This window comes from Danio rerio, chromosome 22, assembly GCF_049306965.1.
Source record: "Danio rerio strain Tuebingen ecotype United States chromosome 22, GRCz12tu, whole genome shotgun sequence".
NCBI lineage: Eukaryota > Metazoa > Chordata > Actinopteri > Cypriniformes > Danionidae > Danio > Danio rerio.
Window position 1 is genome coordinate 31,172,347 of NC_133197.1, and position 27,553 is coordinate 31,199,899.

The window sequence follows — 27,553 nt, forward strand, 5'->3', positions numbered from 1 at the left end:
CATTACATTAACAATAATTTCCATTGAAAACAAATACAATTTATTAATAACTCTCGGAAGCAGATGAGTAGAGCATCTACCATTTATAAATAAGTTACGTAAAAAGCCAGAAAAGAAATGTGACATTTACAAACAGTTATTTCATAGCTTGACATGTTTCCAGAAGCAGTTGAGCACACAGATGGATGTTTGGAGACAGCAGGCATAAAACGACAGAGCACTCCATACCGCCCCCTACAGGATGGGAGTATTTCACTGTAACCTCATCACAGCTAAACACAATCTTCTTATTCTTTTATTTAAATATTGGTTAAGGTACTATTTGACCGTGCATCTACAAACATGCAAACATATTGTGCTCACAGCACTTCATACTGTACGTAGTAATTTCCAGTGTATGATATTCCAGTGTTTTTGCACCAATTAAATACTGTGTATGATACTACCATATAGAAATTCAATAAATGCAAATTACACGACACATAAAAGTTCACATTTGGATTTCACATATATCAAATATATGTCAAACTGTTGCAAAAATGACCGATTACAGTATATGTTTTTTTTCAGTCACTGGAATTACAAATATATACATATAATAGCTATATTTTTTCATATATTGTCCATATATATGAACATGAACATATATGAACACACGCAAACATTTAAATAAATACTTAATTATTATTATTCCAATGGTTGATAAAATATATTCGTAAACGGCCATTTTTGCAATATTTACAAATATATATTGCATGTATGACATGTTTTTTATAGGCGAACCCCAAATATTTTTTAACTATATATTTATATATTGGTTTTCGAATCTCATTGGCTTATAGAGATGTGATATTCTGCAATAACAGCACTTGTACAGCCTCTTCACCCTTTTGTAATACTCCACCCACATAGTGATAGCAGATCAAAGGACTCACTACAGTTTGACAAATACTGCAGCTGTTGGACAACAGATAGTACGGTGGTCAAAAGAGTCTAATGGGCTGCAGTTTAAGTAAGCACCAGCAATTAAAAAAAACACTAGCAAATAAAGAAACGATCTTTATCAATATGACAGTACACGTTGCAAATGTTCACAACACAAACGACTGAAGAAATGCGTAGCAATTGGTCACAACACAAACAATTTAAGAAACGCGCTGCAATTAATCATGACACTTGTAAATAACCATGTAACACAATGGAAATATTTTAAGAGGACTCAAAAAAATGACGGACCCTGTTGAGATATGGAAGTTCGTTGTGTTACATGGATATTTGCAAGTGTCTTGAGTTATTGCAACGTATTTCTTTAGGTGTTTATGTTGTGACCAATTTACAGCGCGTTTCTTTCGTTGTTTGTGTTGTGACCAATTGTGTTTTTTTGTTGTTGTTTGTGTTGTTGACTAATTGTTGCATGTTTCTTAAGTTGTTTGTGTTGTGATCAATTTGCAGCCTGTTTCTTCAGTTGATTGTGTTGTGACCAATTATTGCACGTTTCTTAAGTTGTTTGTGTTGTGACCAATTGGTGCGCTTTTTTTTTAGTTGTTTGTGTTGTGAGAATTTGCAACAAGTGTGCTGACAAATTGAGCAAGATAATTTCTTTATTTGCTGGTGTTTTTTAGTAATTGTATATGCTTTCTTAAATTGCAATTGCAATTGCATTCTCTCTCAGCCACCGTAATAATGTACTTTTGAGACTCTTAGTTGAGAATGTAGTTGTTTAGATTGCAACTATGCAGTTCATTTATAAGGATATTGCCTATTTTAAATGTTTATAATATTATAATTATATATAATATTTTGGAGATTCAGCGTGTCAGCAGCCATCAGCCTGTCATACTGAGCAGAGCAAAGACTGTTGCCGTTCCGCCATAAGATGGTGACGCATAATGGTCCTTAGGGGAAAAAACTCAGTGTAAATTTCAAACTACAGCTAATCAAATCATTACAGAATAGGTAAGTGACATTCTGAGTCCATCTCTCTCTTTTGTTTGTTGAAGTGCTGTATCTATACCATAGTAATCTGCTAGTGTTTGCTTTGCTTTGGCTTTTTTGGGGTTAATTATTGTGATATCCTAATTGCAACAGAGAAATACTGGGAAATCTCTGTAGACTGATGGCATTTCATGCCGTTCAGTCTTATAATCTTAAAATGTGGGCAAAATCACCTGTTTTGTCATCACTTTAGACATTACGCAAGAGAATCACTCAAATACTTGCTACAAAAACGTAACAACAGCTTCTGCTGATATTACCTGCAGACATGACTGAGTGGCGGAAGGAAGTAGTTCCTCATACAAAAGAGTTTTTAGACCCACTGTGTTTGATTTTCTTATATGTATACATTCTTATATGTATACACGATTATGCCCTCGAACAGTTGTATAAACACAATATCACACAAGTAGCAGTGCAATATGGCTGTATATCGTCACTGGTGGGACACTAAGGCACTCGGCCTGTTGACTCGAGCCAACGCACACCTCCCACCAGTGCCGATATACAAACATATCGCACTGCTACTTGTGTGATAATGCTCATATATATGAACTTGTATACCATATGTGTAATTTGCATATATTGCCATAAAACAGATTTCTACTTAGGCTGAGAGATCCTTAGACGAAAAGTACTGAGGCGGTACCATGGCATCAGATGGATTACCATATTCATATACCATGGTCTATACATGGTACTCCAAAGTACTTCAACGAATACCATTATATAACCATGGTAAATGTCCAAAAACATTTTTTTATTTAATTTTTTTTGTTAAGTGCTTTAACTCCTTGATTTTATATCTAGCCAGCTGATATATTTCACTTTTTTTTGTTTAATAAACTTGGAGTGTTTAAATAGTTTGACAAATGTACAGATTATAGGTTTTGAGATGAGTTTGTAATAATTAATTATATTTTATACTAGTCTGGAAGTCCTGAGCTTCGTTTCTCCTCTTTGAGAGTCCGATTTTAAAGTCCAACAGCTTCCAGTTGCATCTTCTTCCAGTAGTTCCTCCAGTGGATAAACTGTCCAACCCGAGCCACCATTGGTCGACGACATTCATTGGCATTTAAAGGCTACTTTGTCGTAGCTAATCACTAATCACTGATTTGAGCCAAACTCTTGGCCAACCAGTAGTTCAAGTCAATATTGCACCACATTTGGCAGTCGTTGTGTTGAATGAAGTGTTTTTGGCAGAGCACAACCATGTTGTGTTTTAAATACAGTCTCACTATTTGGCAGGCTGTGTTTGCGTCCATATGGAATCCTTTTTAAGTCCATGCTAACAGGATATCCTGAGTATGAGCAGCTCCCGTAGCGCAGAGGCCGTACAACTGCAGTGGCTGATGGGAAATGTAGTTCAGGGGAGCTTATTTGGCAAAGATCAAAGACATTTCCAGTTATTATAAAAAGATTTCCAGTGTGTCTCTGCTATATCCTGTGTGTCTCCACCCAGAATCCCAGCTTTGTGCTCGCTCCTGGGACTTTGGCAGCAGTTTGCAGAGTCTTGGTCTTCTTCAGGACATTACCCTGTTGAGAGGATTGAGAGCCAAATCGGGTTAGATCTTTGATTAGATTTCAGTTTAAAATTTAACAGCTTGGTTAAAGTAGCAGTGTGTCATTTCCGCAATACTAATTGCACCAAGCTGAATTGCAGCCTGTTTAGCACTGTATGCTTAACTAGGGATATGTTTGAGCTTCTTTTTTGTGACATTAATTATGCCGACTGATGAGTCAATGATATATTATAGGTTTAATACTACAAGTACAAGCCAATTTTAAGAAATATACTCTTTGTTTTCAAGTTAATTTCACTTTAAAACAATTTTTCAAGAGAAAAAAATTACATTTGAATCCATTTCACATTTCAATGTTCAGTATTTTATAGGCATTGAAACTAAATCATTTTCCCCTTCAAATGCATGTTTTTTGATGTTTGTGATTTCACTTATAAAAAACATGAAGGAAAATGTTTTCTGTTACTGAGAAAATGTCATGTTTTGCAACCATCAATCAAAAAGTAAGGACACATTTTCTTAAACTTGAGATAAATTCCTGTCATTTTTTTTTTTAAAAAGGACATGTATTCAGCTTTTAGAAAGCCTAGCATGAACGATTTCAGATGGTTTTAAAAGGTAGCATGTTGCTAATTTAAGTTTAGCATGACTTTGAACCATGCTAACTAGTTTAGCGCAATGTTAACATGATTTATTAGATTGTTGGCATGATTCCATACATTATCCTAAGATTTACACTGCTTATATTTATCACTAGAACAGTCATTTTGACTGTTTTTCAATTTTGTCAACTTGGGGTGGCATGGTGGTTAGCACTTAGCCTCACAGCAAGAAAAACGCTGATTCGAGTTGCAGCTGGGCCAGTTGACATTTCTGTGTGGAGTTTGCATGTTCTCCCCTTGTTGGCATGGGTTTTCTCCGGGTGCTCCGGTTTTCTCCACAATCTGGTAAATTGGATTAACTAAATTGGCCAAAGTGTATGAGTGTGTTTATGAATATAAGTGTGTATGGGTGTTTTTTAGTACTTAGTTGTGGCTGGAAGGGTATTTGCTGTGTAAAACATACGCAGGAATAGTTTGCGGTTCATTCCACTGTGGCAAGCCCTGATAAATAAGGGACTTAGCTAAAAAAAAATCAATGAATTTGAAAATTTTGTTAAAATTACCCCTTGACTTGTCGTAAGCATGTATTTTTCATTCTAAAATTGTTATTTTATTAAAATTGCAAAAAACGAAAGAGTTATGAGTATTTCTGCCTTGAATGTTCATAATGTTGACCGAATGCATTTCAGCGTCTGCTTTTTTTCCACTCTTTTGAACATGGTGCTTCTGTTGCCTAGTAACATTCTGATAAACATAAACAACTCTTTGATAGCAAAAACATAAGTTTACTTCCAACGTTCAAAAACACCAGTGAAAAAAACCCATTTCTCTCTTGCTTGCAGGATAAATTAAAGTATGCATCTTCGCACTTTGTACACCATTATAGGCTATATTACAAAAACGATAATAGTTTTTAGGTAACGACTGTATATATACTTAATATTCGTTCATTCATTAATTTTCCTCGTTTTCATTGCCCCTTATTTATCAAGGGTTGCCACAGTGGAAGGAACCACCAACTATTCCAGCACATGCTCTATGCAGCCACAAGCCAGTGCTGGGAAACACCCATACACTCACATTCATACATGCACCCATACACTACAGCCAATTTAGTTTATTTTATTCACCTGTACCTCATGTCTTTGGACTGTGAGGGAAACTGGAGCACCCGGAGGAAACCCACACAATCACGGGGAGAACATGCAAACTCCACACAGAAATGTCAACTGGCCCAGTTGGGACTCGAACCAGCTGCCTTCTTGCTGTGAGGCGACAGTGCTAACCACTGAGCCACCATGCCGCCCAACACAGTCTCACTGCAATTCGTAACTTTGATTTAGTGGCTAATTCGAATGAATTCATACGATCTCATTCATAAAACTTAGTATGATGTGCTTATCTTCCAATGATGGTTGGGTTTAGGGGTGGGGTTGGGTGCCACGCCTCCTTTTTAAAATCAAACATTTTTGTGCGACCGAATTCAAATTAGCCGAATTAGCCGCTAAACTGACAAAACATAAAATACTTGCATTTCCTCGAGATCAAGCTGTGCCGCCCCATAAAATATTATGGCATTACAATATCACATTAAAAGCTTAATTCTATAATCCCTAATTGAAGCTTCAAATGTAAACATGACTTGACAAAAATGACAGTTATACAGGTAAATTATTCAGTACAGTCTTAAATGAATAGTAGTAATAGGATTCTGGTGGTTCCAGTGTCAAATATAATTCAAAATAACTCATAAAAAGGTGTAACTTTTTTGCATCACATGACATTTTACAACAGCTAAATGACGTCTTGTTTTGTTCCTGCATGTTTTTCTCACATCATTGACCCTCGTACATTTTCAAGTAACAAAGCTAGATGTGTTAAAAGTATAATAGAAGCATTACATTATCATCGCTCTCATGGAAGCCTTGCTGATCCTTTTCCGATGTTTCCGTCTCCGTTTTCGTGGAGACGGGAGAGGGGGCGGAGTCTGTGGGGCTGAGGGCGTGGTGGGAGGAGCTTTCATCACTACAGGATAACAAAGAAAACAGTCAAAGGAATGCAGTTAGAAATGTTTTCATATCATATCAGCGTTGAATGAATTACTCTCCAGGCAGTCATCACAATATTAGCATTACATGACTTTATTGACCTGTGGCTTCATTTGCGAGCTCTGACGTTAAAGAAATGGAAAGAATGACAGGAAGCATCAATTCCTAATTACAATACAATGTGTACACACACACACACACACACACACACACAAACAGTGGCTTAATAGTCAATCTTTACACTGACCTGTTCTTTGTGTGCTAGTCTGTTGTTTGCTAACTGCTTGTGTTGTAAACTGGTGACGTTGATGATGTTGGTGGTGTTGGTGACGGAGATGATGCATTTCCTCTTGTTTTTCTGATTGGTGGCTGTGGTGGTGACGTTTTCTAACTTCTGATTGGTCAGACTGATGGGTTAGTACTTCTGATAAGCCGCTTGATTGGCCAATCACTTCAACATGGCTGTAAGTGCGTGTAAGAGTGTCTGATTGGCTGCTTATGCCACGTTCTGATTGGACAGAAGTTTGCGATGGAGATTTTGGTTGCTGTGGTGTCGTCCTGTTGAATGGTTGTTCCTCATGTGAATGTTTGTAGGTAGTCTTTTTGGCCATGTCGTCACCACTGTGTTCAGATTTGATGTGATCAGCCTCCTCTGTTTGTGTTGCATCACTCATCATGTGTGGATTTCCCAATGTAGTCTGTCTGGTGGGAAAATCTCCTCGGCTGGCATAAGCTGGCGTGTGTGTGAGTGTGTGTTGGTGTGGGGTTTGTCTGTCTGTGTGTGCGACAGTGTATTTGGACTGCCATTGTAGTTCTTGACTTTCTTTGTCCTCCAAATGAAGCTGCTGGTTATGTTTTAGTTCATCATTGCGGTGCAGCTCCTCTTTTGATTGGGTCTTTGGTGGAGTTACTTTAGGGAGGAGTCTGGGCGGGGGAAGGGGTGTGGTCTGGACACGTGGTGGTTGTGCTGGGACACGTAACTGACAGCTACATGTCACATGGTCCTCCACGGGTATGACAACTTTCTCGTAGGATGGTTGTCGGTTGATATACTGGATTTTTGTTATCTAGAAAATAAAATCGAAAAAATTTGTGTTAACCATTTCTTTCTGGACCCAAAAAAGTATCCAAATCCAAAGAGTAAACAATTTTGTGTTTAATAGACGTCTAAAAGACATCTAAACTTAGACAGCTTGGCTAAAACAAGATTAAACTTGGGCTGTCAGTGAACATCTAATAGACATCTAAGAATAGCACCAAACTAGACTAGTCATCAAATAGACAGACGTTCTATGAGTAGTCATTCATTTCTGTTTATTTGATGACTAGTCTAGTTTTGGCCTATTCTTAGACATCTATTAGATGATAGCTAAAGTTTAGCGTTGTTTTAGCCAAAACAGCTATGTTTAGACGTCTATTAGACATTTATTAGATATCTTTTTTAAAATAAAAAATTCTTGCTGAGATTCCAAACTTAGGAGAGTCATTTGCAATCATGCAATATGAAATTTAACTTCAGACATAAATTCTACTTCAATTGGATTTGATTTTAGCATGTTGCTAACAAATAATTTAGTATACGCACACATACTTTTAATTTTCAGTCAGCCAGCCCAAGCACTTCAATCGCACCATTACAAAATCAGATCACTTTAAACATCTGTGACCTACACTAAATCTGTAAAAATCTGTGACCTACATAAAAAAGTATTTGCAATTAGATTTCTGCTAAACTAACAAAGGCTGCATCCAAAATTGCATACTTCCATACTATATAACCCTAGTAGCAAAGAATTCTGGCCCAGATTTGGCAAAAAGCTGGCACAGCAGGCATTCATCCGGCACTGGCATACAGTATGTGGGCCAAACATGGCCCGGGTTTGACAGAGGTGGCACCGTTTTTAAGGCGGCACACAAGATTTGGGCCAGATGAAAAATGTAGTATTTGGCCCAGATATAAAAATTTGATAAGTGGGCCATGTGAGTTTGGCCAGTCTTGACCCACATTTAAAATACACTAAAATCATTTTTGAGTAAAGAAAAAAAATTCTACCAATCAGGTCACTTTGAGAAAAAGCGTGCCCGTAGTGTGCCTAAAGCGCATCACTCCATGGGTTTATCAATTTCATTGCAATCGCGACACATCAACCTATCTGGCCCAGTTCAGGCCCAGTTATGAGTTATTAACTTGGCTGAGACTTGGCCCAGATATGGTCTGTGTTTGGCCCTTGTCTGGAAGCCAGATTTGGTCCAGTCATGTACCATAAATCACTGCGGCATGTGGGCCAAGCAAAACCGGATTGTGTGGGCCAGAGAAATTTTGCTATGTGGGAATATGCTAAAAACAGTATGAGAGCCGAGTAGTATATCCAAATTCATAGAATTTAAAAAAACAGTATGCAAGAAGTACCCGGATAACCTACTACTTTTAGTGAGATTCAGAAGTGCGCATCCGATGAGCACTACGATATCCCATGATACACTTCGAAAGAATTCATGTATGGGAGTGAAGCGATGCACATTAAGCGTATAGGTCAAATGATGATGACAAAATGGCGGATGTAGTACATCTAAGATCCATTCGTACTACTAACATTCATACTATATAGAACATACTCGAGTAGAAAGCGATTTTGAAAGCAGCCAGACAAATTAGCATTGTAGTAGTTAGCAAAGCAATGGCTTTGCTAACAAAATTATAAGCTAATTCACTGAGATAAACACTCAAAAAAAATTGATAAAATAATTTATCCAATTGGTATTACATTTAACTTTTTTTATATAAGCATTGGTTAAGCTAACAACATGGTACACAAATTAGCATACTAACTTTTTGACAAGCTAATATATTTATAATTAGACCAAAATATATTGTTAGCATGTTTCTAACCTAACAATATTATAGACTATATTAATACATATGAGTATTGTCTAAAATAGCCCTTTTGAAAATGACCTGACATGAATGTTATGATAGCATGTTGCTAAGCCATGCTAACAATGTTATAGACTAATTACTATAAAACATAAAATGCAGAAAAAATATAATTTTAATATACTGCAACTTTTTTGTAATTAAAATTGCTAGCTAACAATTTTATACAGTAATTAGCATGAAACATAGTTATAAATACCTGTAGATGTCGCGTTTCAGTGATGACTGGCACACATTGTAAAGTTCGAGCATTACAGCAGCCTGAACAGCGCTGCACTTCTACACATGAAGGCCATAACATAAAGTTGGCATTTCGTCTATCAAACATCGCACGGGTCACTTCCATAACTTCTGTCCTCACTTTACACATAGCCTGCTGGGCCACCTGAATGCCTGTGAAAGAAAGGTTGAAAGATTGTTAAATTAATCTTTGTTTAACGTTTATCACATGCTTCAAAAGTCAAACTGGATGAAAGTAAGATAAACTACTGATGGGTAAAACAAAGCATTAAACTAATTGCTTCACAAAATTATTCTAAAATTTAAAACAGCACATGCCAAAACCTTAAATGCAACAAAAACTCGAGCAAAGCATGCATTAGAATTGTTTTCTGCATTAGGCTTAGTCTCTGTTTTATCAGAGGTCACCACAGTGTAATGAACCACCAACTATTCCGTCATATGTTTTAAACAGCGAATGCCTTTCCAGCTGCAACCCAGTACTGGTAAACACCCTTACACTCTCACATTCACACACACTCATACACTATGGCCAATTTTGTTTACCCTATTCACCTATAGCGCATGTCTTTGGACTGTGGGGGAAACCGGGGCACCCGGAGAAAACCCACGCGAACATGGATTTGTTTTTTTCAATAAAATATTGAAAATAATGCAAACTTTAAACTGAATATACTATAAGTGCACTTAGCTTATCATTTAATGTCTTTACATATGTGTCTGAATAACATCTCTTCTTTTATATTTTTTTAAGGCATGCATACTATTTGTTCCCTGTTGGGTTCCGCTAAACTGGACAACAAGAAATTTTTAACAAATATTATTCCTTTTCATTTTACAAATGTCTCATTAAAAAATTTACAAACTAGTAAAACTGATCCAAGCAAAAAACAAACACTATTATACTTTCCGTTTCAAAAACGTTTTTGTGATGCAACTAAACTCCGTTTACTGAAATCATGTGATCTCACCAATTGAGACACACTCCAAAGATTTGTAAAAGTTTTGTGTTTGTGACAGAATCAAAACTGCAGTGTGTGTAAAAAAAAGAGCATGAACATGCATTTGTGTGGACGTATTTAAACAATATTGAAAGTAAATACATACAATAGTGTTTTTAACCATACAATAGTAGTGTATCATACTGTATTAATGTATTCATTTTATATCTAGAAAAAAACTACAGTGAAACAATTCTGTCTGTTTCTCAAATCTGATGCAATATTCTGCGATAACATAATTCCAACAGCGTCTTCACTTTTGTGTATTACTACGCCCACATAGAGTGACAGCAGATCAATAAACTCACTATAGTTTGACAAATACTGCAGCTGTTAGACAACATGATATACTTTTGAGGCTTTTATAGAAGAGAATGTAGTTGTTTAGGTTGCAACAATGCAGTTTATTTAAGAATAGTGCCTATTTTAAATATTATAATTTTGGAGATCGGCGGCCTGTCATACTGAGCAGAGCAAAGATGGTTGCGCCACAAGATGGGGAGAGAGACCACACAATGAGTCATTAGGGGAGGAAAAACTTTGGATTTTAAACTATAGCTTTGGATTTTAAACAATAGCTGAACAAATCATTATCAAACAGGCAAGTAACATTTTAAATCAATCTCCCTCTTTTGTATGTTGTAGTGCTGTATTTATACAATAGTAATCTGCTAGTGTTTGCTTTGCTTTGGCTTTTTCAGAGTTAATTATTGTGATCTCCTGACTGCAACAGTGAAATACTGAGAAATCTCTGTAGACTGATAGCATTTCATGCCGTTCAGCCTTATAATCTTAAAATGTCAGCAAAATCACCTGTTTTGTCATGACTTTAGACATTACGCTAGTGAATCATTAAAATATCAGCTCTAAAGTGACGTATTTTTAAGCAATGGTTTCTGCTGTTCTGACGTCAGCTGCAGATCTGAATGAACGTCGGAAGAAAGTAGTTCCTCGAACAAAAGGGTTTTTTATTTTTTTTAATGTACACGACTATGCTGTTGAACTGTTGTATAAATGCAATATCACACAAGTAGCAGTGCGATATGCTGTATCGCATGTGTCCAACACATGCCTCCCACCAGTGTCGATATACAGCCATATCCCATTGCTACTCATATATACAAAACATAGGCATTTGTTTATATTACAATAGTTGTTATACTTCAACAACTTTACTATTGTTTGGTTAAACAACATAACATTACTTACTATTTATTACTAAAGTATTTTTTGATGTAAATATTGTTATCGTTATTGTTTGTCATTAACAATAATGACTCAAAGGAATGATGTTGTTTGAATTACATTCAGCAGAATAAATCAATGATAAACATTTGATCTGAGCCACTAATTCGAAATAAAAGATTTGTAAAGATTTTTAAATTCATGAAGCATTGCTTCAAAAGCATCCATCACTAAAATGATCCAGACAGACGAGGCTTCAGACACTCACTATAATTCAGCCTCTCAGTGCTGTCAGTGTGTACAATCTGCAGATGCAAGGCGCACTTGACTGAAAGTGAGCACTCAGAGAGAGTTGAAAAGAACATAAGGGTTCGAGTGCATGTGCGAAAGAAGCGTGGGTGGTTCAAATTGAGCTTTGAAACTTGTGTGTGTGTGTGTGTGTTTGAGGGTGACCTAAGGACATGTGGCGAGACTGGACGAGACAGAATCAATCACAGAGACGCAACAGCAGACTCCAGTCTCACATCTCACACACTCGCACAAAACGCACTGCAACAAAGCCACAACACTATTGTGGAATGGAGATGCCAGTGTCTCAAAATAATCGCCACAGACTGGAACATACATTCAAATTCCGCTGGAGGACAAAGATGAAGAGACGGGAGTGTGGAAAAGAGACAGCCAGACAAAGAGAGGAAGGGAGGGAACGCTGCAACGGACTTACTAAGGCTTCTGGGAAGACGTTTGTGTGTTCCGTTCGAGTGCATCTCGGTCTCTGGCTTCTCATCATCTTCCTCTGAAAACGAAAGACAAAATAAAGAAAGGAATTCATAATATGAAACACCGATCATCAGCACTTTGGGTAGCAAAAATTGGGTAGCATTAGGTTCATATAAGTTATATACACTGCAAAAAATTGTTTTCTTACATGGAGTTGTTGTCTCGATTCTAGTCTAAATGTCTCAAAATGCTCAAATCAAGAAGAATTTTCTAGTCAAGCTAAAAATATTGTCTTGTTTTTAGACATAATATGGCAAAATTAAGTGAGTTTTTACTTAAACCAAGCAAAAATAATCCACCAATGGGCAGGGTTATTTCTGAAAACATATTTGCTTGTTTAGAAAAGTCTTCAAGTTTTAAGTTTAGACATTTGGGCTAGACTCAAGACAAGAAGTGTAATACTTGGATCAACTTAAGGATTTAAAGTGTTTAAAAACTGAAGAGCTTGTAAAAATTATTGTCCTTTGCTTCAGATGGTAATATTTAAGTTATCATTCTTAGTTTGAACGGGCCTCTACATCACAACTATAACAGTTACCAACAACACAGATTACTATTATGTACAACAGACTGTTTGCAATGTGATGTAGCCATTTTTCATTATGTTGCTAATGCTAAGCTAACAATGTGCTAAACTAATTAGCATCAACTAAAATTCGATATAATTATTGCGTAAAATTGTGCACTTGCAATTCATTGAACTATTTATTATAGCTAGTCGCTACGCTAATCATGTTATTCAAAAATTAGCCTAAATTCTGCAGTATGAATATTGTGTAAAACTCCATTTGTAATTACATTTCCTTCATGCTAGCTTGTTGCAAGCTAACAGTGCTTTATAGACAACCCACCAATGACTTCTACAGTGCACATAAATACCGTGTATAATAGGCAATTTGTAATTAGATTTAATTATTTTATGCTTCCTTTTTGATACCAGACAATGAATAATATTGTTGTGGGACAAAACAGAGAGACAATATTGCTTTAATCAATTTCAGAAGTGTTTTCTGGCTGAAAAAACATTATAAACACTGACAGATGATCAGAATCCACCTGACTTTATGAGCCTGAAGATTTAAAGTGGCAGAGCACAAAACTGTAGTGCGTCTTAGTTCCTTTATTAATCTGGGGTCGCCACAGCGAAATGAACCACCAACTTATCCAGCATATGTGTATGCAGGATGCCCTTCCAGCTGCAACCCATCATTGCGAAACACCCATACATTCTCATTCACACACATGCACTAAGAAAAATTTCGCTTACTCAATTCACCTATAGCGCATGTCTTTGGACTTGGGGAAAACCGGAGCACCTGGAGTAAACCCATGGTTTCGAAACACTATATTATTTACTCTTATTAATGTTAATATACTATTAGTTTAACTAAAATATTTATTATTTTTATAGACATTTAGTTATATATTTGTTTTCATAATTGTTTGTAAATAACGATAATGACAGAAAAATTTATGTAGTTTGAATTACTATCAGAAAAATAGATTGACAATAATAAACATTTGACAGCCAATCAGCATCCATTCAATTAGTTTGATCAGTGTAGATAGCTCAATTGGCAGTATGCTTATGCAACAAAAAGGAATAATAATAACAATAAAAAAAATAAACAATCCTGTATTTTAATGAGCTTTACCATTTAAATCGTAAGTGCAAGAAAACTGCAGTGTGCTCTAAAACATATAACATGCTTCGGTGTAGATGCTAATAAAGTTAGCAATACAGCTATCTGTCTTGACATAAACAGGTCATGTTTAATAAAAAATGTGTCTTAAAAAGAACCACCCACTCAGCATAGGAGCAGTTTGATAGACATGTAAATCCTAACTGCCGAAATTCAAACTTGTACGCATGACTACCATTCTCCCACCGATCAAAGCTTAGCTCGATCGATTTAGCAATTGTTGTATGCTGCTTTTCTGTTGTGCAGCTCTGTTTAGCTTATGTCTCATGCATAAGACTTGCTGCGTCTGGGATTGCCATTTGAATCCTCTTGATTCCACTGTCCCGTCACCTTGCTGTAAATCTGCTCAAGCCCTTTATATCCATAAGCGACATTCGTCTGGTGTTCCAGTTGTTGTAGCGAGGGTCATAACATTGTTGAATCTGGCTAAAATGCACACACACACACACACACACACGCAGAGGATTCCGGTGTCGGGAACAATAGCGTAGCCTTGTGTTTGTGTCCCTTCTGTAAACTTAGAGCTGGACTGGGCTCAAGGTCACTGCTATTGTGCCTGTGAGTGGCTATACACGGCCCATTCATGTAAATATTACCATTATCCACATGCATGCGCACACACATGTACACACACACACAGCATTCCAGACCCCTCAGTCTTTTCCTGCCTCACCTTCCCAGTCAACACACCCCAGAAAACACACACATTCCAGAAGTGACGAGACGCTGGCTAGTTTGAAGTACTGCTGATATGGGGTTTCAATGGACAAAGATGATATGAAAAGGGCAACGCGGCCAAAGCAAGTACACACACACACACACACACACACACACACATACAGTATACGACTATATGTATACAGTATTAAACATTTGGCTAGACCAGAGTCCTGATGTAAACCTGATTAAAAATCTCTTGAAAATTCTTACAGTCGGTGATCTGTAAAAGAGACTGAAGAATATTGAGATATACAGTAGTTAACATTTGAAGTGGATCATTGCCATTTATCAAAGTTTTCCTAAAACAATTAAACAGTCATTTTTGTCTTAGGACAACTTTAAAAAATAATTTTGATCGACTTTGTTGACTACTGTATATACCATGATGTAAATGGATCACAACAATGGATTTGTAATTATTTTGCAATTAATAACAATTTAAATATTCTTTTTAGATGAACGAACTCTTTCATTTGACTTTTTTCATAATTTGGACACAAAATAGTTCCTTGAAGCGTAAAACTGAAATAATGAAATGGCCAGACCAGAATCCTGACATAAACCTAATAAAAAAATCTCTGGAAAATCCTAGGTGACAAAGTTACGGCTAAGAAACACTACAGTCGGTGATCTGTGAAAGAGATTGAAGAAGAGTGAGATATACAGTAGTCAACATTTGAAGTGGATCATCTGCATTTATCAAAGTTTTCCTAAAACAATTGAACAGTCATTCTTGTCTTAGTACAACTTTGAAAAACAATTTTGTTCAACTTCAAATGTTGACTACTGTATATACCATTATGTAAATTGATAATTTGCTGTGATCATCCAGTCAAAATCTTTTGTAATTCTTTTGTAATTTGTAGTTCATTGAAGTGGAAAACATTAAAATAGTGAAATGGCCAGACCAGAGTCCTGATGTAGACCAGATAAAAAATTTCAGGAAAACCCTTGGTGACAAAGTTATGGCTAAGAAACACTACAGTTCAAATGATGACTACTGTATGTATGTATGTATGTATGTATATTAAACTGCTTACATGCATACATACATACACACACACACACACACACACACACACACACACACACATATATATATATATATATATATATATATATATATATATATATATATATATATATATATATATATATACACATACATACATACACACACACACACACACACACACACACACACACACACACACACACACACACACACACACACACACACATACAGTCAAGCCCTAAATTATGCATATATATATATATATATATATATATATATATATATATATATATATATATATATATATTGTTGTGTACTATTTGGGATTGGTATGGGATCAGCTTTACCTACGGATTCTACATCCAAAAGTTTCTTCAGATCGTCTACAGTTGAAATTGGGCTGTTCATTACTAAATCCACCAGAGATGGAGGAAGAGGGTCCCCCTGATGGAGAAAGAGAGAAAGAGATGGTCAAAAACAGGTCCTGAACAAAACAACACCTGTTTGGGTTAAAAAACAGTTGCTTGTAATATCAATAAAATTCACATAAATATGTAAGTACAATATCAGATATGTTGCTGAGCATGTGTTGTGGAACGTGTGGACGGCACGATTTGTCCTTTGTGTTTATTTTTTTATCTCTGTCCTTTATTAAGCTGCATTACTCATAATCAGGTCACTGTGTGTGTGTTTGTGCTAGTGTCTGTGTGTGTGATGTGGCCTGTGTCATGTGACAGCCACACAGTGGGAAAATAAATATATAAATAAACATATTGCCACAAGCTAGTGACCAATCAAAAATCACACGCCCACAGAGTTCCTCATAAATGTGTTAAAATTTACAGTTGCACCCAGTTTATTGCAGTTAGGACTTTTCAAACAACTTAGGTATTGTATCTTTTCTGTTCAGTTCCAAAGTGTGCAATAAATATTGTCAGCAGACAACTGAGCATTTTTCTGTTTCAGTTCTGTTTAAGTTTGATATTAAAATGCATATGATTTTTTTTTCTGTAAGCCTTTTTAGTTTTACTCAAAAGTCCCCCCTAAGTGAGGTTTACTCGGACAGCTCCAACTAGCTGGCTGAACACTGGTACACAGCTGTGCTATACTATACTCATCCCGCTAAACCTCACTCCTATCCGGGTCATGGCACCAACCCCTAGGTTCTAATCCCTTAGGTTCTACTTGCGCCCTCTGAAAGTAATTTTGAGTTGCTTGTTCCAACATGAGAGGTGGGTGTGTTAATAAAGTGCTAAGATCACAGTTGCTAGCATTAGTTACTATAGGTTTACTTACACAGTTCCTACTAGCTGCCCTCGAATACACTCATCCTGCTAAACCTCACTCCCATCTGCGTCACGGCATCAGCGTAACCCCTTAGGTTCTACTTGCTCCCTCTAAGAGGTATTTTGAGCTGCCATTCCAACATGGGAAGTGGGTGCGCCAACAAGGTCCTTAAGATAACTGTTGCTAGCATTAGTTGCTTATTACTTACACAGCTCCTATTTGCTGTCCTCAAATACACTCATACCAAACCTCATTCCCATCTGGGTCACGACACCAACACAACCACTTACGTTTTACTTGCCCTCTCTGAGAGTGATTCTGAACTGCCATGTTCAGCATGGGAGGTGGGTGCGCCAACATGGTGCTTAAGATCACAGTTGCTAGCCTCAGTTGCTAGGTTTACTTACACAGCTCCTACTAGCTGTCCTCCAATACACTCCTCCCGCTAAACCTCACTTCTACTGCGTCGCGGCACCAGCATAACCCCTTATAGGTTCTATTTGCTCCCTCTGAGAGGTATTTTGAGCTGTCGTTTCCAACATGGGAGGTGGGTGTACCAGCGAGGTGCTTAAGATCACAGTTGCTAGCATTAGTTAGTGGGTTTACACAGCTCCTACTAGCTGTACTATAATACACTTATTTCCCTAAACCTCACTCCTATCTGAGTCACAGCACCAATGTAACCCATCCGTTCCTCTTTCTACACTTCGAGGGCGTTTTAAACCACTGCTTCACAGAACTGGGGACGTGTGTGCTTACAAGGAAAATAAAGATGGCAGCTCCTAAAACCCCACGGGATCTATTCACCGCACAGAAGCAGACATGCTAACAAGACTCAAATATCTCCAAGTAGCTGACCTCCAATACACTCACACCTAAATATCTACATATAAAAAATAGATGTTAATTTTGCTAATTTTTTAAATAAAAAATGAGCTCTTTCGAAAAAACAAACAAACATTTGAATATTATAATGATTAAAAAATAAATTGTATGTGATTTTATAAATGAATTCAAACAATTATTGTCCTTCTTAATTCCTATGATCTACTCCTGCCCCATTGATATTTTACAGGTTTTACATACAAAATACATCCCCAAAACTATTTTCCATTGTCCCAAAATAGCTCTATTTACTTATGCATAAAGGTTGAAACAACTATTTTATAGATGCCATATTAAAAGATACAATATTAAACATACGAAGTCAAAGCAAACATTAGAGACGAATCATCGCCATTTAATTGATTCAAAATAGTCAAGCAAAAAATTTGCATGAGGGGGAAAACATCCCATGAGTAAACTAAAGAGAGTGAAATGGTTCTCTGTGTTTGGTTTAACCCAGCATTAAGTAGTTCAGAATTTGATGCCATATTCAATTCTGATTTTTTTTCACAATATATAGTTATATTGTTCTCTGATATTTACATAGCAGGTTTCGATAAGTTCAAATATCTCCAGAAATAGTTTTATATGCTCTTTTATTACTCCAAAAAAATACCCCTAGAATCAGAGGGTTTATAATTGACCTTATATGGATTGTGTCGTAAATATTAATGAGCTCCGTTTTGACTTAAACAATGGTCTCTCAGGCTCACAGTGTGTCTATGTACTGATCTCTTATTGTTCTACCATGCCTTGGTATACCCAGATTTTTGATTATAGGGCACCTTTCAAATCTGAAATGCGCAATTCAATGTTATGCATTTCAGTGCAACACAATGAGGCACTATACCAGGGGTGACCAACCCTGTTCCTGGAGAGCCACCTTCTTGCAGATTTCAGTTGCTACCCATATCAAACACACCTAAACCAAATAATTAGGACCTGAACACCATGTGATAATTACAGGCAGGTGTGTTTGATATGGATTGCAACTGAAATCTGCAGGAACGTGGCTCTCCAGGAACAGGGTTGGCCACCCCTGCACTATACTAACATACCTAAACTGCCTTCTGCAGTAATGTTAATATTTCAGATCAATTGTTCTAGTTTATGGAGAATATTGCTGAGCGAACCTTCACAACAAAGAGATTTACATTTACAATAGCATCATCCTGTTTCACTGACCGAATCAGCAAGTCATGTTAATAACAGTCATGCGAAAACTAAATTAGTGTTGAAAATAGCCCTTTGACCATCAAAATAGATATACTAAATCAAAAGCAGTGAAACATCAACATTGACTATGCACTTGACCAGTAGGACACACACATAAGTCCAAGTAACACATTTACTGATCCCATTAGGATGACATCACTCACGTTTGCAAATTGCTATAATGACTCATTAGATCCAGGAATGCCAATAGTTCATCCAGGGCAAAAGTTAGGGGGTATAATTATGGCCCTGGGCTGCTATACGCACACACACATGAAACTTTAGAGGGTGAACCACATGGCATTCAGCCATAATTGACTTCAGACATAAAGGAATACTGTATCCATGAAGTGACAGCCACACCTGCGCATACAGTGCAAACACACAGGTCACTGAAACAGATGCACTGAAAGGAGGATGAAAAACTGGATTTATTTTTTAAAAAGAACAGTCTGACCAAGCTTCAGTAATCATAAAGGGGATTATGAGCCAGATTTACTGAACAGGGCAAATTACCGTGAGACTGCAATCCCTTAAAAGAGCCAACGGTAGTGATAATACACAAGAAGACCAACCTTTTCATTACTTTTATAACTCATATGTCCATTCATTTTACATAAAATGCATAAAAAGCCCATCTTGCTCAACAAAAGTGGATTTATTTTTCCAACAGAGGTTGAAAATTGTTGCTAAAGGGTTTAATATGCTAAATATGTCTCTTTATGCAACACAATTTTCCATATTGTGATTTAGGGTGAAAATTATCCAAACGTAGCAGCTTCTCTGTGAATCCCCTTACATAATTCAGCATAATCACACCGAATCTGCTGGTGATTTTCACAAGAGTGTTTTCATAGGACACAGACACATTGGTTTATTTTAATGACGAATGTAAGCAACTGAGAGCAGCGCAATTTTAAAATAATGTGATTTAGTAATTGACTTGTTCATTTGTTGTTGTTATATAAACATTACGCATACAGTATGTTGCCTATCATGCCCTTTTAGAAACTTGGAGTGAACTGAACTGTTTTGACACAAATTATTTAGTGTTTCACTTTAAATGCACACAATGGTGAAGCCGTAAATAAGTACACTGGTTCATAAGCACTTTTATACATATACACTACCTGACAAAAGTCTTGTCTTCGATCCCAGTTGTAAGAGCAACAAATAATAACTTGACTTCTAGTTGATCATTTGCAAACTGCGTCCAAATGATCACAAATACTGCAGAAGACCTATCGGAACTCACATGGATCCAAGATTCTCACTAAAATCAGTCAAGTTTGTTGAAGGAAAAATCATGGTTTGGGGTTGCATTTAGTATGGGGGCAAACAGGAGATCTGCAGAGGGGATAGCAACATCAACAGCCTGAGGTATCAAGACATTTGTGCTGCCCATTACATTACAAACCCGAGGAGAGGGCAAATTCTTCAGCAGGATAGCGCTCCTCCTCATACTTCAGCCTCCGCATCAAAGTTCCTGAAAGCAAATTGGCCAGCCCAGTCACCAAACATGAACATTATTGAGCATGTCTGAAGAAAGATGAAGAAGGAGACATTGAAGATGAATATATGAATAGGACTTTGCCTTTCATATAAGTCACTTCTAATAGCAAATGATCAACTAGAAGTCAAGTTATTAATTCTTCCTAAAACTTGGATAGGGGACAAGACTTTTGTCAGGAAATCTGTACTTTTTCTAAAATATTTATGGTAAAATCTCATCTTTTAAAACACCCATAAATTAGTTCTGGCTATTTTCTGCAATAAAAAGTTGTTACTTTACGAGTAAATTCTCAGAATTGTGCTCTGTGTGAATGTACAAGAAAATCAGGAGTGGGATTTGCCGACCGTTCAGATATCAGTAGCCTACAACAGGGGCTCCCAAACTTTTCAACCCGTGACTTCAAAAAAAGCAATGCCAGTGATTGGCATGCCCCATTTTTCTCAGAGGTGGTTTCAAACATACAAATGTTGCACACACAACAATAGGCCTGCATGAACACGAACATGTTGACAACTACCAAAAAGCGCAACAGTCTAACAAGAATAAAAACATTTTTAGAGTTATTTCTTAATTTTATTTAATTGAATATTAATTAAATCCTGGTGGGCACAATGTTTACCACACAAGTCTATTCTTGATTCAATTTTGAAGACCGCCACTTGACACTTATTCAATTGTGGTCTCAATTTATTTTAAATGTATTTCATTCATTCATTCATTCATTCTTTTTCCTTCAGCTTCCTTTGGGGTTGCCACAGTGAAATGAACCGCCAACTTATTCAGCATATGATTTATGCAGCAGATGCCATTCCAACTGCAACCCAGTACTGGGAAACACCCATACACTTTCACATGCACACACATACACTACGCCCAATTCAGTTTATTTAATTCACCAACAATTTAGCACGTTTTTTTGGACTGTGAGAGAAACCGGATCTCCCAGAGGAAATCCAGGACTTAAACCAGCGACCTTCTTGCTGCGAGGCAACAGTGCTAACCACTGAGCCACCTTGTCGCCCCTTAAATCTATTTAAGTGCCAAATGTGTTTTAAAAGTTTAATCTGGTGCCATAAAATCAATCTGCTGCAGCTGACACTATTGCTGTGTCATCAATCTAAGGTAAACACCCAAGGGGTTGGAATCCAATGAAAAAATTGTATTTACATGTTGTTGTTTTTTTATGTAAATATTTTCATCATCTGTGGGTTTTGGATGAAATATGGCAATTCTAAGAGGAAAATCACCCAGGGGGTCCTGACGCCCACTTTGGAAGAAACTGGCCTACAACACCAATATTCTTTCATTTTAAGGAGGGTCTCACAAGTTGATTTTTAACTAAAAATCAGTATTTTGGTCTTTGGGTCAAAAGCAGCTTCATGAATAAGAAAGTTTGACCCCTTTAGGTTTACAAAAACAAGCGCAGCCATTTAGAGGTAACTTCTTGGTCCATCATGTCAGAATTCACCAACATTTGGAAATGGATGTGTGACTGTGCATTACCATAAAAAAGGAACATCATTGATTGTGGATTTTATATTTTACCAGTAAAGTTGTAATCTTAGTCTATTTAATGATATTGCTGTGTAAAATTTTAAATAAAAAAAAAATTGAAACATTTTTTAAAAGTTTTGTCATAACATAAAGCTGCATTTGCTGAAATATTACATTTTATAAAACAAAATACACATTTTTTTTCCGAAAGCATCCTTTGCTAACTATTTTTGGGACATGAAAACAGCTAGAAGGTAGCTGGTATGACTCCTGGCTGGGCCAGTTGGCATTTCTGTGTGGAGTTTGCATATTCTCTCTGTGTTAGTTTCCACCGGGTGCTCCAGTTTCCCCCACAGTCCAAAGACATGCGCTATAAGTGGACTGAATAAACTAAATTGGCCGTAGTGTATGAGTGTGTGTGAATGAGAGACTATGGGTGCTTTCTAGTACTGGGTTGCAGCTGGAAGGGCATCAGTTGTGTAAAACATATGCCAGAACGGTTGGCGGTTCATTCCGCTGTGGCAACCCCTAAAATAGAGACTTAGCCGAAGGAAAATGAATGAATGAATAATCTCGGTGTAACATTTGTACATGCACATTTGTAATTCTGGTTCAGTATTATCAACCTAAGCAACAGGGGTGGACCGCAGGACTGTAATTATGCTGTTTCTTTACAATGTGATCGCCATGTACAGGCCTGGCATGCAAATTACGCCATTATTCAGTGTAATAAGGATCAGTGTAAACAGGGAAGATTTTGACAGCATTGTCATCTATGAGTGGATGCTCTATATAAATAAATTCATATTAATTTAATCATTCATTTTCCTTCGGCTTAGGCCCTTATTTATTAGGGGTCACCACAGCTGAATGAACCGCTAACTATTCCAGCATACATTTTTACACAGTGGATGCCCTTCCAGCTTTAACCCAGTACTGGGAAACACCCATACACTCTAGCATTCACACACACTCATACACTACGTCCAATTTTGTTCATCTAATTCACCTATAGCATGGACTGTGGAGGAAACCGAAGTGACCTTCTTGCTGTGAGGTGACAGTGCTAACCACTGAGCCATCATGCCACCCTTATACCATAACTGTTGTGTCTGAAACAGAAACCCCAACAAATGCTTAATATTCAAAACAATCTGCCACGAAAAATATCTCCTTTCACGCCTTTGCATTGTTTCAACCGTGAGTAAATCTAGCATATGAAAGGATAAGCACAATAAGCATCGACTCAGCTTCTATTTTCCAAAACTGAGTCATAAATTCAATGCACATTTGATTAGACGAGGTGGTTTGGCTCGGCTTTCATTTGCTCGATTCCTGAGTCATGTCTGCAAAAGCAATTTCGCTTTTTTTTTTTTTTTTTTTTAAGCCCTCAGGCCGTGACACATGCATAATGCCCCAGAGGGACCCGAAGCCAAATCATCTTATGTGATTCCATCCACACGTCTTTACCGTGCCGCCTAGATTATTTCTCTCTCTCTTATATAACTTAAACACAAGACTTATGAAGCATCAGCTGGACGAGTGCAATCCCCTCAGCTGTGACCTTTTAAACTCCCTAAAACAGTCCGAATCGGAGCGCTCGGTTTTATAGAGTAAACCTAACATAAAGTTGGGTTATTTGCATGTTTGGTGATGATGCAATGGTTATATTCAAAAGGCGGATTACAGAAATATCACAAGGGGATTTAGGTTTTATAGTGTGTGTGTGTGTGTGTAGAGACGGTAATTGATGTGCATGTGATAAAAACTTAAAGGTCAGGACGCATATGCGAGAATATCTGCAACCCAAATCAGGATGCATGAATGATTCTGCTGGGCCTGTTAAATGACAGATAGGTTTGATGGCCAAAACTGATATATTTAGAGAGCAGGATGGATAAAACAGTCATTAAATTGAGATGCACACCACAAAAATTACTTTTGCAGCTTGTACTTATTTAATATGAGTTGAAACAACGCAATTCTTAAGTTTTTTTTTTTTTGGGACAACTTAATTGTTTTAACTTCAATCCACTTAAATTTGTACAAATGTAATAATTTAACTTAATCGATTTCATTGGGACAACATGAAGGATTTATGTGGAGTCCAGCATTTTTTTTACAGTGTGCATGAATAATAATAGCTAAACAATGCAATATTATTTTTTTCAGGACAACTTAATTGTTTTAAGTTTAACCTACTTGAATTTGTAAAAATCTATTAATTTAACTTAATTGATTTGCGTTGGGACAATATGAAGGATTTATGTGGGACCCAGCATTTTTTTACAGTGTAGCTGAACAACACAATTATTAATTTTTTTTGGGACAACTTAATTGTTTTAAGATCAATCCACTTATATTTGTAAAATGTTATTAATTTAACTTAATCGATTTGTGTTAGGACATGAAGGATTTAAGTGGGACCCAACATTTTTTTTACAGTGTGCACGAATAACAATAGCTGAACAACACAATTCTTACGTTTTTTTTTGGTATAACTTAATTGTTTTAAGTTCAATCCACTTCAATTTGTAAAAACGATTCATTTAACTTGATTTGTGTTGGGACAACATGAAGGATTGATATGGAACGCAGCATTTTTTTTTACATAGGTGCATGAATAGTGAAAGCTAAACAATACAATATTTAAGTTTTAAGAACAACTTAATTGTTTTATGTTTAATACACTTAAATTAGTTTAAGAACAATTCATTTAACTTAATCAGTTTGTGTTGGGACACTGTAAAAAAAAAAAATCGTAATTTACTGTTTATTTCCAGCAGTTAAACTTAAACTTAAATTAACAGCCGTTGAATTACAGAAATTTACCATAAAATATGGGATATTAAATTACAGAAATTTACCAGAAATGTAAGTTTCTGGTAAATTTCTGTAATTTAATATACTGTATGATATTTTATGGTATATTTCTGTAATTTAAAGGCTGTTAATTTTTATTTTTTTATTTTTTTTTCTGGCACCCCAGCTTATTAAAATTATTTTTACAGTGGACAACTTGAATGATTTATGTTAGACCTAGCATTTTTTTTACACTGTGCATGAATAATAACGACTTAATTGTTTTAAGTTTAATCTATTTACATTTGTACAAATCTATTAAATTAACTTAATCCATTTGTGTTAGGACAACATGATGGATGCTTTTTTTATGGTGTGCACAAAAAAACAATACATTTAAAAAAATATTTTTTTACTTCTTAAAACTACTTATCTAAATTGAGCTGAAACAACACGGTTCCTAAGAACCCAGCATTTTTCTTTTACAGTGTGCACGAATAATAATAGCCGAACAACACAATTCTTAAGTTTTTTTTTTTTTTTTTGTGGGGAACAACTTAATAGTTTCATGTTCAATCCACTTAAATTTGTAAAAGTGATTCATTTAAATTACTCGATTTGTGTTGGGACAACATGAAGGATTTGTTTGGAACCCAGCATTTTTTACAGTGTGCATGAATAATAATGAACCATTTAGCACACAAACACATTTGAATGCAGAAAACGTGCATCATACATTGATGAGGCAGTTGATGCCAATAATCGTAGTATTGCTAAATATAAACTTATATATCACCTATATATATATATATATATATATATATATATATATATATATATATATATATATATATATATATATATATATATATATATATACTTTTATTGTTGCCAGAACTCCCAAAACCAAATATATAAAATGGAAATGATCCATTTCAGATTTCTGTTGTTGTTACAATAAACAGTTTAAACACATTTCTGCTGTAATGTAGGCTATATGCACACAAGGTATGATTTTCCCACTGTCTGTGAAAACACTTGAAAATACAAATACAAAAAGCCCAGAAACCCTATAGAGGACCTCCTAAGTCCCAGCACTATTTTAATACGTCTAAAGGCGTACAGTCGCGCTAAATTGAAAACATAATTGGGGTTTAGGCAATGACAGTGATGCTCCTGGACTGAGTGATGTGTTTTGGCAGTGGTGCATCTGGGAAGCCATCCAACGCACATTAATGCTGGCAACGCTAACTGTGCCTTTGTTTGAGTTTAGGATTGCAGACACAAACAAATACAGTAAGATTGAGCACCGAATCGAGTGTGGTTTCTCTGTTTTATCGGGTCAGTCAGGCGTGCTTATGAGGGAATTTGTTTCAGTTTGCTTAAATTTCATCCTCGCAATCAAGACAGTCAAAAGTGGCGGGTGAATGCAGCTATTGTCAAATGAGACTTACAAATTAAAGAGAAACCGAGCGTGACGTCAATCAGGTGAAGCTTACCTGCGCGCGACCGGACCGCAGGCACGCCGCGAGCGCCGCGAGCACCAGCAGCAGCAGGCGCGAGCTCATCATGCGCGCACATCCAAATGTCTCTCTCTCTCTGTCAAGCACACACACACACTCTCAGCTGCAGGAAAGTTTATTCCAGAGGGGTTGTTGAGTCACTTTGAACACCGTGCCAGCTGCTCCCGTTTGACATTTAACGCGTATCCAAAATCTCCAGTGTGGAAATCAACCCGGTCCGTTAAAAATCGCATATTAATGATACACTTGACAGGTGGGAGACGTATAAAAATATATATAATAAAATCAAAAAATCTCCAGCTTCAAATATCAGCTTTGAATATCCAGGAATAACATGTCCACGGAGTTGTTTTGTACAGAATGAGCCATTGGTGATGATTCCAGCGCTGCACGTAGCCTATGCAACTTTCCCTAGTTAGTGCGCAGCAGTGCGTGTTAAAGCGTGTTTCTCAGGTGCTTTAATGCCCCACTGCTGTACTTCGCTCTGGCTTCAGCCCTAAAAAACAAGCCCCGCCCCTCCAGCGCTCTGATAGGCTCGCTGCGCCGTCAAGGCTGGGCTGGTGTTTCTATATAAGGCAAATGATTAGGCGCGATTCTGCACGGATGAGGGGAGGCTCTTCATACATGACCTGACATTCTCCAAGTGTGACTTTTATTTGGAAAAAAAGGCAACAGTTTTCTCACAGACACCTGTTCTGTCTTGTTTCACTGGAGGTTTATGGCATATGGTTGTGAACTGAAAAGTCACACTGCATTGGATGAGCCATAATGATGACGAGACAGTGGTAACATTGGTCTATTGAATCCTGTCAGGCATATTCTTCCAGCGTCCTGAAAAAAACTTGTTGACTGGGAGATTTTAAATAACTATTAAAGGAATAGTTCACCCCCAAAAAACAATTCTGTCATCATTTACTTATCTTTTTACTTGTTTCGACCCTTACAGGTTTTTTTCTTCTGTTGTACACAAAAAAGGTTATTTTAAAGAAAGCTGGAAATCTGTAACCATTGACTTCCATAGTATTTGTTTTTCATACAATGGAAGTCAGTGGTTAAAAGTTTTCAGCTTTCTTCAATTTACAGTAAG

The 27,553-nt window shown here is 36.7% G+C and overlaps 1 protein-coding gene across 6 annotated transcripts; it reads right to left on the minus strand.

The window, feature by feature from the left end:
* On the minus strand, window positions 1-27,044 carry pdgfba (platelet-derived growth factor beta polypeptide a). 6 transcript variants are annotated; one of them, NM_001423262.1, is made up of 7 exons: window positions 26,443-27,044; window positions 16,095-16,191; window positions 12,254-12,325; window positions 9,303-9,496; window positions 6,416-7,235; window positions 6,022-6,145; window positions 1-3,531 (listed from the first exon to the last, which is right to left on the minus strand). In NM_001423262.1, the coding sequence occupies exons 1-7, from the start codon at window positions 26,512-26,514 to the stop codon at window positions 3,519-3,521; spliced, it is 1,392 nt and encodes a 463-aa protein (NP_001410191.1). In that variant the 5' UTR covers window positions 26,515-27,044; the 3' UTR covers window positions 1-3,518. The 6 variants fall into 6 exon arrangements, 2 of the variants coding, with proteins under 2 accessions (NP_001410191.1, XP_073792854.1); XM_073936753.1 differs by having other exon boundaries at window positions 2,737-3,531; window positions 16,099-16,191; window positions 26,443-26,937; XR_012397495.1 differs by having other exon boundaries at window positions 2,775-4,373; window positions 5,355-6,145; window positions 16,099-16,191; window positions 26,443-26,937.
* Between the last annotated feature and the right edge of the window lie 509 nt (window positions 27,045-27,553).